Source organism: Callithrix jacchus, chromosome 1, assembly GCF_049354715.1.
Source record: "Callithrix jacchus isolate 240 chromosome 1, calJac240_pri, whole genome shotgun sequence".
Taxonomy (NCBI): Eukaryota; Metazoa; Chordata; class Mammalia; order Primates; family Cebidae; genus Callithrix; species Callithrix jacchus.
Window position 1 is genome coordinate 193,523,010 of NC_133502.1, and position 12,529 is coordinate 193,535,538.

The 12,529-nt window shown below is 50.9% G+C and overlaps 1 protein-coding gene across 12 annotated transcripts in view; it reads left to right on the top strand.

Annotated features, from left to right (window-relative positions):
• The window catches only part of UBE2L3 (ubiquitin conjugating enzyme E2 L3), a 68,377-nt gene that overhangs the window by 1,061 nt on the left and 54,787 nt on the right, over positions 1 to 12,529 (top strand). For 8 of the 12 annotated variants that reach the window (XM_078335924.1, XM_078335928.1, XM_078335921.1 and 5 more), the window contains exon 1: positions 9,268 to 9,325. The exons of 2 other annotated variants lie outside the window; for them this stretch is intronic. Coding sequence is in view for 2 of the 10 variants with exons in the window: in XM_002806551.7 (XP_002806597.2) it covers positions 9,299 to 9,325 (27 nt within the window). In the remaining 8 variants the exon portion in view is untranslated. Of the gene's footprint in view, positions 1 to 9,267; positions 9,851 to 12,529 lie in introns of those variants that run through there. 2 more of the 12 variants (XM_078335926.1, XM_078335923.1) reach the window with 2 other exon arrangements.

The window sequence follows — 12,529 nt, forward strand, 5'->3', positions numbered from 1 at the left end:
AAATTAGCTGGGCGTGGTGGTGCGCTCCTGTAGTCCCAGCTACTTGGAGGCTGAGGCAGGAGAATCGCTGGAAGCCAGAAGGCAGAGGTTGCAGAGAGCCCAGATTTCTGCACTGCACTACAGCCTGGGCAACATAGCAAAACTTCCTCTCAAAAATAAATAAATAAATAAATAACAGGCTAGGTGTAATGGCTCATGTCTGTAATCCCAGCACTTTGGGAGGCTGAGAATGGCAGATCATTTGAGCTCAGGAGTTCAAGACCAGCCTGGAGAACATGGCAAGGCCACATCGCTATTTAAAAAAAATACAAGGCTGGTCACGGAGGCTCACGCCTGTAATCCCAACACTTTGGGAGGCCGAGGCGAGTGGATCATGAGGTCAGGAGATCAAGACCATACTGGCCATGTGAAACCCCGTCTCTACTAAAATACAAAAAATTGGCTGGGCGTGGTGACGTGCGCCTGTAGTTCCAGCTACTCAGGAGGCTGAGGCAGGGGGAATCGAAGCCGGGAGACAGAGGTTGCAGTGACCTGACATCGTGCCACTGCACTCCGGCCTGGGTAACAGAGCAAGATTCCATCTCAAAAAAAAAAAAAAATACAAAATTTAGCCAGGCGTGGTGGTGCACGCCTGTAGTCCCAGCTATTTGGGAAGCTGAGGTGTAAGGATAGCTTGAGCCTGGAAGACAGAGTTTACAGTGAGCTGAGATTGTGCCACTGCACTCCCACCTGGATGACAGAGCCAGACCCTGTTTGTTTCAAACAACCAACCAAAAAAATAACCTAACCCCCAAAATAAAAATAATAATAAAAAAAAAGAAATAGGGCTGGGCACGGTGGCTCATGCCTGTAATCCCAGCACTTTGGGAGGCCGAGGCGGGTGGATCACGAGGTCAAGAGATTGAGATCATCCTGGACAACATGGTGAAACCCCATCTCTACTAAAAATACAAAAAATTAGCTGGGCATGGTGGGATTACAGCTGAGTGCCTGTAATCCCAGCTACTCAGGAGACTGAGGCAAGAGAATTTCCTGAACCCAGGAGGTTGTGGTGAGCCGAGATCGCGCCATTGCACTCCAGCCTGGGTAACAAGAGCGAAACTCCGTCTCAAAAAAAAAACAAAAAAAAAAAAACCAGAAATAAAGAAATACCATGGGCCTGTTGGGAGGAGATATGCAGGAAGTGGATGGGGAGACACTTCCCTACCTGCTTCAATGGGCAGATCTACTTGTGTCATTTATCAGATTTGAAGAAGGACATTGATTTCATAAAGGGTTGTGCTCCTTAAAACAAGTTTGAGAACCCCTGGGTTGGAGGCCCTCTTGCCCATTATGTGTGCACACACACAAACCCCATCTCATACTTCATGACTTCCCTGGTCTGGAGAGAAGGTGATATGTCCCCCTTACATCTCAGTTGGCCCCACGTTGCCAGCCCTATATCTACTTTGCCTGTCTCTACAGCTCCAGTCTATGACCTTTGGGCCATGGAGTCTGGATTCCTGGGCATCCTGGTTCACATCCCTCTCCTGCCAATCCTGCCAATCTGGCCTGGCTCCACCTCTTTCTGCTCTGCTACCAAAGCCCCAAGCTTTGTAGAGCCTGCCTGTCCTCGAGGAGGGGAATGGACTCCATCCTCAAAGCCTGAGATAGGTTTAGGCTTCCCATCCTCCGTTGCTACAGTAGCTTCGGCTTTTCATTCCATATCCTTCATTTTTATTTATTAAAAACTTTTTTTTTTTTTGGTAGAGACAGGGTCTTTGTATGTTGCCTGGGCTGGTCTTGAACTCCTGATCTCAAGTGATCCTCCCACCTCAGCCTCTCAAAGTGCTGGGATTACAGACATGAGCCACCACACCCAGCTGCATATTTCTTATTTTTGTTTTTATGTGTTTTCTGTCTGTTCTTTGCTGTCTCCTCCATGTTTAGAACAGTGCCTGGCACATGATAGGTGCTTAGTAAATACATGACTGAAGACGACAGGCAAACAGGCCAGATGTGGCTGCTGCCCTCAGGGAACTGACAGTCCGTGAGCAAAGAGAATAAGCTCATCCCAGCATGAGCTCATCCCAGCATGAGCTCACCATGCTGCTGCCTTCTCCTGGTCCACCTTTCTCATCTATCAAATGAAAGTTAAGCTGGATGTGGTGGCTCACACCTGTCATCTCAGCACTTTGGGAGGCCAAGGGGGGTGGATAACTTGATGTCAGATCAAGACCAGCCTGACCAATATGGTGAAACCCCATCTCTACTAAATAATACAAAAATTAGCCAGGCGTGGTGGAGGATGCCTGTAATCCCAGCTACTCAAGAGGCAGAGGCAGGAGAATTGTTTTAACCCAGGAAGCAGAGGTTACAGTGAGCTGAGATTATGTCACTGCACTCCAGCCCGGGTGACAGAACAAGATACCATCTCTAAATAAATAAATAGCAAATGAAAGTGATAGAATACATAAATGGTTTTCAAACTGGGTTCCTCAGGGCTCAGTTTGAGGAGGATGCAAAGGTTAAATACAAATAACAATGGAATGTATAACATTGGTGCTTGGGCAAGTGCTTTGGGTGAGAGAAATGTCGTGCTGATGGGGAGAAGAGCTGCATCAGAGCAGGCTTCCTGGATGAGGCAAGGAGGAAACACAAGAGCTGAGAGCTGAAGGAGAGGGAGTGAGGGCTGTCCAGAGAAGCTGAGAGGCTATTTCAGGCAGTGGGAACTGGAGCTGCAAACCCCTAGGTCCCCGCAGTCTGGCTCTCTGTACCAGCCCTCGCCCATGCCCACCACCCTTAGGGCAGGCACATCCCTTCTGGCACTGATATTGGCCAGTCCCATTATGACCCTCATTTGAAGGCACACGGAGGACTGGAGCTCAGAGAGGGAGGGTCTCCCGGCCTGACTCTAACCAGCTGAGTTCCAGTGGAGTTCCTTCCATCCCCCAGCACTAGATGGGGCTGGATACCTGGAGAGGGACTGTGCTGCTCTTCCTGCAGTCTGCCCTGCTGGTCCATATCTTCCTGGGCCAGGAAGGCAGCCTTGTGCTAGCTTCTAGCTCTCTGGTTGGGGCCCTCTGGCCTGCTGGGCTGGACTCCTGCCCTGGTTGCCCTGGCCCAGCTCCCCAGCTCATACCCCTCTGTCGCAAGTGGTCAGCCCCTTCCCACCTGCCCTTTTTTTTGAGACGGAGTTTCGCTTTTGTTACCCAGGCTGGAGTGCAATGGCACGATCTTGGCTCACCACAACCTCTGCCTCCCGGGTTCAGGCAATTCTCCTGCCTCAGCCTCCTGAGTAGCTAGGATTACAGGCACGTGCCACCATGCCCAGCTAACTTTTTGTATTTTTTTTAGTAGAGACGGGGTTTCACCATGTTGACCAGGATGGTCTCGATCTCTTGACCTCATGATCCACTCACCTCAGCCTCCCAAAATGCTGGGATTACAGGCTTGAGCCACTGCGCCCGGCCCCCACCTGCCCTTTACAAGCCTCATCCTTGAATCCTCCTCACAGCCAGGGAGACTGGTACTATCCTTTCCAGAAGAGGAAACTGCCCAGTCACACAGGGACTTATGTGCAGGTCTGTGTGAGCTGAGTCTGGGCTCTGAATTGGTGCTTGCAGGGTCTCACCCGCTGGCTCTGGAAGCCTGAATGTTATAATCCCGGGGCCTTTGGACAAGCAGGCGCTGCTTCCCGAGGACCTCATTGCTGCTGGCAGCGTCTCTGTTTCCCAACTCCCCACTGCTGCCAGGACAGACCTATCTTCTGTCTTCTGGCACCTCCATTTCTCTTCCTTTTGGATCTATTTCTTTTTTTTTTTTTTTTGAGATGAAGTCTTGTTCTGTCACCCAGGCTGGAGTGCAGTGGCATGATCTCAGCTTATTGCAACCTCTGTCTCCTGGATTCAAGCAATTCTCCTGCCTCAGCCTCTCAAGTAGCTGGAATTACAGGAGCATTCCATCATGCCCTGCTAATTTTTGTATTTTTGGTAGAGATGGGGTTTCACCATGTTGGTTAGGCTGGTCTCAAAATCCTGACTTCAGGAGATCCACCTGTTTGGCCTCCCAAAGTGCTGGGTTTACAGGCATGAGCCACCGTGCCCGGCCTGGATCTGTTTGAATTACCCTCCTTCCTCTGCAGCCTGAAGCTTGAGGCCTCACCCATTTCCCAAAGGCACTAGTAGCAGTGACCATTTGTTCTGTCATTTGGCCATAGATCTAGGTCAGAGGACAGTCGTTCATCAAATGTTTGTTGAGCATCCAATCTGGCCAGGGCATGACAGGAGCCAAGTAGTGTGTTAATTTCTTCATTCACCAAGAACAGAGAAGGGAGTAGAAGGAAGGTGGAAGGGTAAGGAAGGAAGGAAAAGAGAGAGGAGGGAGGATAGAAAAGAAGAAAGAAAGGTGAGCGGGAGAAAGGAGAGAAAGAGGGCTTAGGTTATCTAAGCCCCCTCGGGACTTGGTCTGATCCTCACAGTCCAAGAGCAGCCTTGGGTTTGAGCCTCTGATCGGCCAGATGACTGAAAAGTTGATGAACAGCTTGAGTCCAGCTTTTCCCTCTGTAAATGGGGTTGATAGCAGTTCTGAACTCAGAGGGGCTGTTGGAGGAGTCACAGAGATTCTGTGTGCTGCCTTTGTACTCAAAAGGGACCAGGCTAGGTGTGGTGGCTCTCACCTGTAATCCCAACATTTTGGGAAGCTGAGGTGGGAGAATCTCGAGTCCGTGAGTTAGAGACCAGCCTTGGCAACACAGTGACAACCTGTCTCTGCAAATTTATTTTTTCCAAAAATTAGCCAGGCATGGAGGTGTGCACCTGTAGTTCTAGCTACTTGGGAGTCTGAAGTGGGAGGATCACTTGAGCACAGGAAGTCGAGGCTATACTGAACCGTGATCCACTGTATTCCAGCCTGGGAGACAGAGCCAGACCTTGTCTAAAAAAAAAAAAAAAAAAATCAAAGAGGTTCAGCATACATCTTACTGTCAGCTTACCCAAGGAAGCATAATAAATTGAGTCCCTGCTAATTGTAGGAGGAGGAATGACAAAGGCACCACAGGTCTTCCACCTGGGCACAGTGGGGGGCACCAAGTGGCACAATACTGATTGTGGGAAGTGAGGGATGTGGGAGATGAGGCTTCAAGTTGTTAGAGGGAGGTTGAGGCAGAGCCTCACCTGCATGCTCTAGACAGGGGTCCAACTTCTGGTACCCAGTTTCCTGGCCCAGTGATGGGCCACTTCTCTCGGGGCCACAGTTTTCTCTTCTATCAAATAGAACGTCCTAGCACCGCTCTGTGGTGCCGGTGAAGGGTATAAGCGTCCAGTGCCCAGCTGGCCATTTTCTGTCTCAGCAGAGGCACTTGCTTTTCCTTGTCCTCTTGCCTCCTGGGGAACTCCTTCCATCCCTGGTTCCTCCCCAGCTTCTGTGAGGTCCCTCCTCTGAGCCCCCACACCTCACCAAACCCTCAACACCCTTTGATGTTTTCCTTGGTGCCTCCTCAGGATGCTGTGATCTCCTTGGGGGCAGGTGCTCCCTGTGTATCTCTCTCTCTGGACCTGGGCCCAAGGCCTGATAGGTGAATGCCCAGGACTCCATGCTGACTAGAGGAAGGAACATGTGGTCAGTGTGAGCAGAAGGGCCTGGCAGTGCAGGAGGAGGAAGAAGCCACTTTTTTTTTCTCTTTCTGCAGGTTCACCTACGGAAACCTTGTTAAGACTTTTACTTCCTCTAGATAGTCCGGTTTGACTGTCTTCTCAGCGCTCCGCCAGGGCCATGGGCCGACCCGGCGGGGCCAATCCGAGGGCCTCACTAAGCCATCCAATCAATAGTAGCGACTGAGGCGGTGTTTAAAAAGGGAGGGACTTAATCAACGCGAGCTTATGACCTACCCTTACTGGGAATTCCTCGTTCATGTGGAATAATTGCAATCCCTGATCCCCATCATGAATGGGGTTTAACGGGTTACCCGCGCCTGCTGGCGTAGGGTAGGCACACACTGAGCCAGTCAGTGTAGCGCGCATGCAGCCCCGGACATCTAAGGGTATCACAGACCTGTTATTGCTCACTCTCGGGTGGCTGAACGCCACTTGTCCCTCCAAGAGGGGGAAGCCACTTCTTTAAAATGTATTACTTTTGGCCTGGCACGGTGGCTCACGCCTGTAATCCCAGCACTTTGGGAGGCCGAGGCGGGCTGATCATGAGTTCAGGAGTTCAAGGCCAGCCTGGCCAACATGGTGAAACCCTGTCTCTACTAAAAATACAAAAATTACCCAGGGTGTGGGGGCACGTGCCTGTAGTCCCAGCTACTCAGGAGGCTGAGGCGGGAGAACTGCCTGAACCCGGGAGGCGGAGGTTGCGGTGAGCCGAGATCGCGCAATTGCAACTCCAGCGTGGGTGATAAAGTGAGACTCCGTTACTTTTTGTTTGACTTGAGGCCCTAAGCTCACAGTAGATCCCAGAGTCAGTCCCCAGGCTTCCAAGTCCCCTGTGACCCTAGGGAGCTGATGGGGTTCCTCATACATATGCCAAATGTGTATTGAACAGACAGTGTACTGACCTTCTGGGAGGTAAAAGGCAGAAGTGCTAATCATATGAGGCTTGTCATTTAGTTTCTCCCTTCTTTTCTGTGTCAAGCCTGGGCTCCCAAGATGAGTGTGAGGCCAGCTTTATTCCAGGCTATATTATTTCCAGTTCCCTTTCCTTCTCCCCTTTCAGGAGAAGCCCACTGTTTTTAGAAAGAGAAAAATGTCCAGGCCCAGTGATTCACGCCTGTAATCCTTGCACTTTGGGAGGCCAAGGTGAGCTGATGGCTTGAAGTCAGGAGTTCGAGACCCGTCTGGCCAAAATGCTGAAACGCTGTCTCTACTAAAAATACAAAAATTAGCCCCGCATGGTGGCAAGCGCCTGTAAGCTCAGCTACTCAGGTGGCTGAGGCAGGAGAATCACTTGAACCCAGGAAGCAGAGGTTGCAGTGAGCTGAGATTGTGCTATTGCACTCCAGTCTGGGCGACAGAGTGAAACTGTCTCGAAAAAAGAGAAAACCTCCTCAAGAAGATCTGAGTATATTCTGAAGCTATTCTCTTCTCTCTGCCTGCAGTGGTACCTGTAATGCCAAACCACTGTAACCTTTTTTTTTTTTTTGAGATGGAGTTTCGCTCTTTATGCCCAGGCTGGAGTGCAATGGCGTGATCTTGGCAACCTCTGCCTCCTGGGTTCAAGTGATTCTCCTGCTTCAGCCTCCTGAGTAGCTAAGGTCTGTATGAACAGGGTTTCGCATTACAGGCATGCACCACCATGCTCGGCTATTTTTTGTATTTTTTAGTAGAGACGGGGTTTCTCCATGTTGGTCAGGCTGGTCTCGAACTCTCGACCTCGGGTGATCTGCCCACCTCAGCCTCCTAAAGTGCTAGGATTACAGGCATGAGCCACCATGTCCAGGCCACTGTCACCTCTTTGCCTGAATGATTGCAACAGGTTACCAAGTGGCCCCTGCTCCCCTTCTTCTCTTCTTACCTACCTCCATTTCCCATTCACCAATCAGAGTACTCTTTAAAACATACATCTCAACCCAGGTGCGGTGGCTCATGCCTGTAATCCCAGCACTTTGGGAGGCTGAGGTGGGAGGACTGATTGAGCTCAGGAGTTTGAGACCAGCCTGGGCAAGATAGTGAGACCTCATCAATACAAAAAAATAAAAAAACTTAGCAGGGTGTGGTGGAACGTGCCTGTAGTCCCAGTTAATTGGGAGGCTGAGGCAGGAGGATCCCTTGAGCCTAGGAGGTTGAGGCTGCAGTGAGCTGTGATCATGTCACTGTACTCCAGCCTGGGGACAGATCAAGACTCTGTCTCAAAAAAGAAAAAAAAAATGGAGCCAGCGCAGTGGCTCACATCGGTAATCCCAGCATTTTGGGAGGCCGGGGTGGGCCGATCACAAGGTCAGGAGTTCGAGACCAGCCTGGCCATTATGGTGAAATCCCATCTCTACTAAAAATACAAAAATTAGCTGGTGGGGTGGTGTGTGCCTATAGTCCCAGGTAATCAGGAGGCTGAGGCAGGAGAATGGCTTGAACCTGGGAGGCAGAGGTTGTAGTGAGCTGAGATTGTGCCACTGCAGTCCAGCCTGGGCAACAGATCGAGACTCCATCTCAAAAAAAGAAAAAAATTATCTGACCATGGGGTGGATACTCATATCTATCAAAGGCCTCTCACAGTACACCGGATAGAAACCAACTCCTCCCCTTTGTATAGGACCCTCCATGGTCCATCCCTTGCCTCCCTCCCACCCTATAATTCTTTTACTCTATTTTGGCTACACAGATAGCCTCATGTTGTTTGCCAGTGCTGCTTCCTCAGCTTGAAACGTTCTCCTCCAGCCTTCCCAGCTGTTACTTCCCATCTTCCAGGTCCCAGCATTGGCTTTGGAGCCAGCTGCCCACCTGGGACAGGAGCCTGGCTCTGCTCCTAGCTGGCCATGTGACCTTGGGCAAGTCAATGGCTTCCTCTTTGCTTCTTTTTTTTTTTTTTTTTTTTTTTTTGAGACGGAGTTTTGCTCTTGTTACCCAGGCTGGAGTGCAATGGTGCGACCTTGGCTCACCGCAACCTCTGCCTCCTGGGTTCAGGCAATTCTCCTGCCTCAGCCTCCTGAGTAGCTGGGATTACAGGCACGCGCCACCATACCCAGCTAAGCTTTTGTATTTTTAGTAGAGACGGGGTTTCACCATGTTGACCAGGATGGTCTCCATCTCTAGACCTCGTGATCCACCCGCCTCGGCCTCCCACCTCTTTGCTTCTTTTTCCTGCAAAATGAGGGCATTAATGCTAATGTATCTCAGAAGGTGGTTTCAAGGATCAAAGAAAACAAAGCACTGGAGAGGGGTCTGGCGATTAGTAGGGCCATTTTCTCGATTTAGCTTCCCTGACCTCTCAAAGAAAAGTAGGTCCCCACAGTCACTTTCCTATCACCCAGTTTTCTTCACAGAGCTTAGCACAAATTTTCTTAAGCTTAGCGCCTGCAGTGCCTGAAATAAACTTGGTTACCAACTATTTTATGAAATCAATATTTATTATGCGCCTACTATGTGCCAGGCACTGGTTATAACTGCCATGTGATTGGACGCTCCAAAACAGCGGCGGCCAAGCCTGTGCGGTTCAGTTGCGTTCCTCCACGCTCCCCACAGCACAGTGGGAAGCACACAGTAGGTGCTCGGTTCTGCTCCTGGCCCCGCCCCGCGGCCCTTCCCCCGCTCCAGGAAGTGTTGGGGGTTCTAGCCACCCGGCTGGCCGCGATGCATTCTGGGGAAGGAGCACCACCAAATCCAAGATGGCGGCCAGCAGGAGGCTGATGAAGGTAAAAGCCATTCTCCGGCGGCGGTCCGGCTTGGGGCGGCGTCCTAGGCCCGGACCCCTGAGGCAGGCGGGGGTTTCTCAGAGCGCTGCCCTCTGGCCTCCTGCCCTACGTGGCCTCGTCGGTCCCCCGGGCCGCGCGCCGGCTCAGGGAGCTAACGGGGCTGGTCTAGGCCGCAGCCTGGGCGGGAGTGCCAGGCCGCGTAGGGAGCCACTGCCAGCCCCTTTTCCCGGCCCGGGGCGTTCACGCCAACCGCCGCACGGAGCGTGGCCGTGTCCCCCTGTCGCGGAGGCCGCAGCCTGACCCGAGGGCGTAGTTAATGTAAGAGCGCTTGTGGGAGGCCCCAAACCGGGCTCTTTCGGGGAAGGCCCGAACGTCGGAGCCCTTGCCCGGAGCTCGCGCCGCGGAACCGCCCAGCCCTGGGCCGCAGCGTGCCGGGCTTGCTGCTCCTCTTGGCCCGGCCGCAGTTCGGGAGTCTGGGAGGCTCGGGCTACGAAAGGGAGGAGGAGGCCAGGCGGCCAAAGTTAGGTCAGTTTGTTGGTGGGTCGTTTGAAATTGCGCTGGGTCCTAGCTAAGTGTCGCCTTGTGACTGCAGAGTCACACAGCGGGCAAGTTCCAACTCCTAGAAGGCGTGGGGTCGGCCCCAAACTCGGCGCGGTTTTCCCTCCCTCTCCTCCACTCAGTTATCCTGATCTCCTTTCCCCGATGAAGCTAAGTGCCATTTTTTTTTTGGTGGGGGCGAGGGTAACGGTTGGTTTCTGTCGTTCGAATCAAAACGGGCCAAAGTTTATAATAGTAACTTGGTACTTTGGATCTTGAATGCAGCGGGTTTCCTTCTCGCTAATTGTCTCCTTTTGTGAGGAACACATGCTAAATTGGCTTAGTTCTTTTGCCAGTGGATTTGCCAACGTCCCCTGGAGCCCACCCTGCCAGCATCTCTGAGTCGGGTAGTGCTGCCGGGTAGTGCTGCCGGTCTGCAACAGGCCGGAAATAAAATAAAGGCCCAGGAGCCGGTTTCCTGAGGGGAAGATAAAGAGCTGGGGTTCGCTCTGGGCAGAGCAGTGCTCGGTAAAGCTAGACATTGAACTTGGAGTCACAAGTCTCTGAGCCTTCGCTCCCTCTCTCCCTGGGAACGTTTCCTTTCTTTTGTTCCCTAAGGGCTAGAGACGACATTAACTTTGTAAAACTGGAGTGGAAGTGGGCATAAAAGAACAGTCAGCGGACTTCAGACCTCTCCTCATCTCTTCAGCTAGTGACACCACCGTTCACCAGATAAGGGGTTTGTTAATGGCTTGCTTAACCCTACTCCCAGATGCAGCCGTCCATTAACCCTTGTGGATCTAAATTTAGAAAGATTTCTGGAGTGCCGGCCAGGCGCGGGTAGCCCACGCTGATAATCTCAGCACTCTGGGAGGCCGAGGTGGGTGGATCACTTGAGGTCAGGAGTTCAAGACCACCCTGGCCAACATGGTGAAACCCTGTCTCTACTATATAAAATTTAGCTGGGCGTGGTCGCATGTGCTTGTAATCCCAGCTACCCGGGAGGCTGAAGTGGGAGAATCGCTTGAACCCGGCAAGTGGAGGTTGCAGTGAGCCAAGATCACCCCACTGCACTCCAGCCAGGGGGACAGAGTGAGACGCTGTCTCAAAAAAAAAAAAGGTAGATTTCTGGAGTGCATGCCTTGATTTCTGAACCCGGCAAGTGGAGGTTGCAGCGAGCCAAGATCACCCCACTGCATTCCAGCCAGGGCGACAGAGTGAGACTCCGTCTCAAAAAAAAGGTAGATTTCTGGAGTGCATGCCTTGCTTTCTAATGGTACTGAAATTACTCTGAATCTGTATCCTGTTCTCTCAGGTGCTCTCCTGAGTGCTCTCCTCCCCAGACAACCCCTCATGGACACCAGAGTTCTTTTAAAGCAGAGATATTCAATTCTTTCACTCCAGTTAAAAACCTCTATGGTCTTATTGTCCTCAGCAGTTAATCCTAACTTCTTACTTGGCATGCAGGACCTTTCTGAGACTGGCTGAAAGCAATCTGTTTAGCCTACCGCCTGCCCTTTGGTTTCCCACCATTCTTGCACCTAATCACAGTAGCTGCTGTTTTTCCAGCTTTTACTTCATGCTTCATATGCATGATCTTGTTTAATCCTTCCTGTGGAGTAGACATTGTGATTTCCATTTTGTCAATGAGAAAAGATTCTTTTGCTTGTCTCTAGCTAGGGAGAGTGAGCTATGATCGAACTCAGTTCTTTCTTTAAAGCAAAGTCTTCTGTTCTTACTTGCTATCTGGTGTCCCTTTGCACGTGTCCTTTGCTCTACCCAAGAAAGGCTGCCTTCTCCTCACTTCTCCCTTCCAGAGAAGTCCCCGTTCAACTTCAATGCCAACTACTCTGTGAGCCCCTGCTCCCACATCCCCCTTCAGAATGAGTTGTTTCCTCCTTTGTGTGACCACTGTACTTTCTTTACGTTTCTCTTTGAGCACTTGTCACAATTTGTTTGTGTTACAGACTTGTCTTTCCTACACTGTGTTCTGAGATCCTGAAGAGCAGGGATCTTGACCTAATTCATCCTGGTATCCCCCTAGCCTATCCCATAGTTGGAATCCCCAAGTTCTCAGGGGTCTAAGAGAGGACTTATGATTTAAAAAATATTATTGTGTTTCTAAAAAAAAAAATAGAGGCGGAAAAAATTTGTAACATCAACAGAGTATTTAATAAATATAAGGTTATTTACATAATTTACCTTTTCAACCTTCAAAGTTAGTGTATTGTCATTTTTATTTTTACAAATGGGGACATTGTGAGGTTAAATAGGTTAAGGGAGTTACCTAAGGTAGAGTTGTAGAAAGTGGTAGGGAGAGAGAAGATGCTGACTTGGCTGGGCATGGCCACGCCTGTAATCCCAGCACTTTGGGAGGCCGAGGCAAGTGGATCATGAGGTCAAGAGATCAAGACCATCCGGGTCAACATGGTGAAACCCCGTCTCTACTAAAAATACAAAATATTAGCTGGGCATGGTGGCGTGTGCCGGTAATCCCAGCTATTCAGGAGGCTGAGGCAGGAGAATTGCCTGAACCCAGGAGGTGGAGGTTGTGGTGAGCCGAGATCATGCCATTGCACTCCAGCCTGGGTAACAAGAGCGAAACTCCGCCTCAAAAAAAAAAAAAAAAAAAGATGCTGACTCTTCCTGGCTCCAGGACCCAAATAC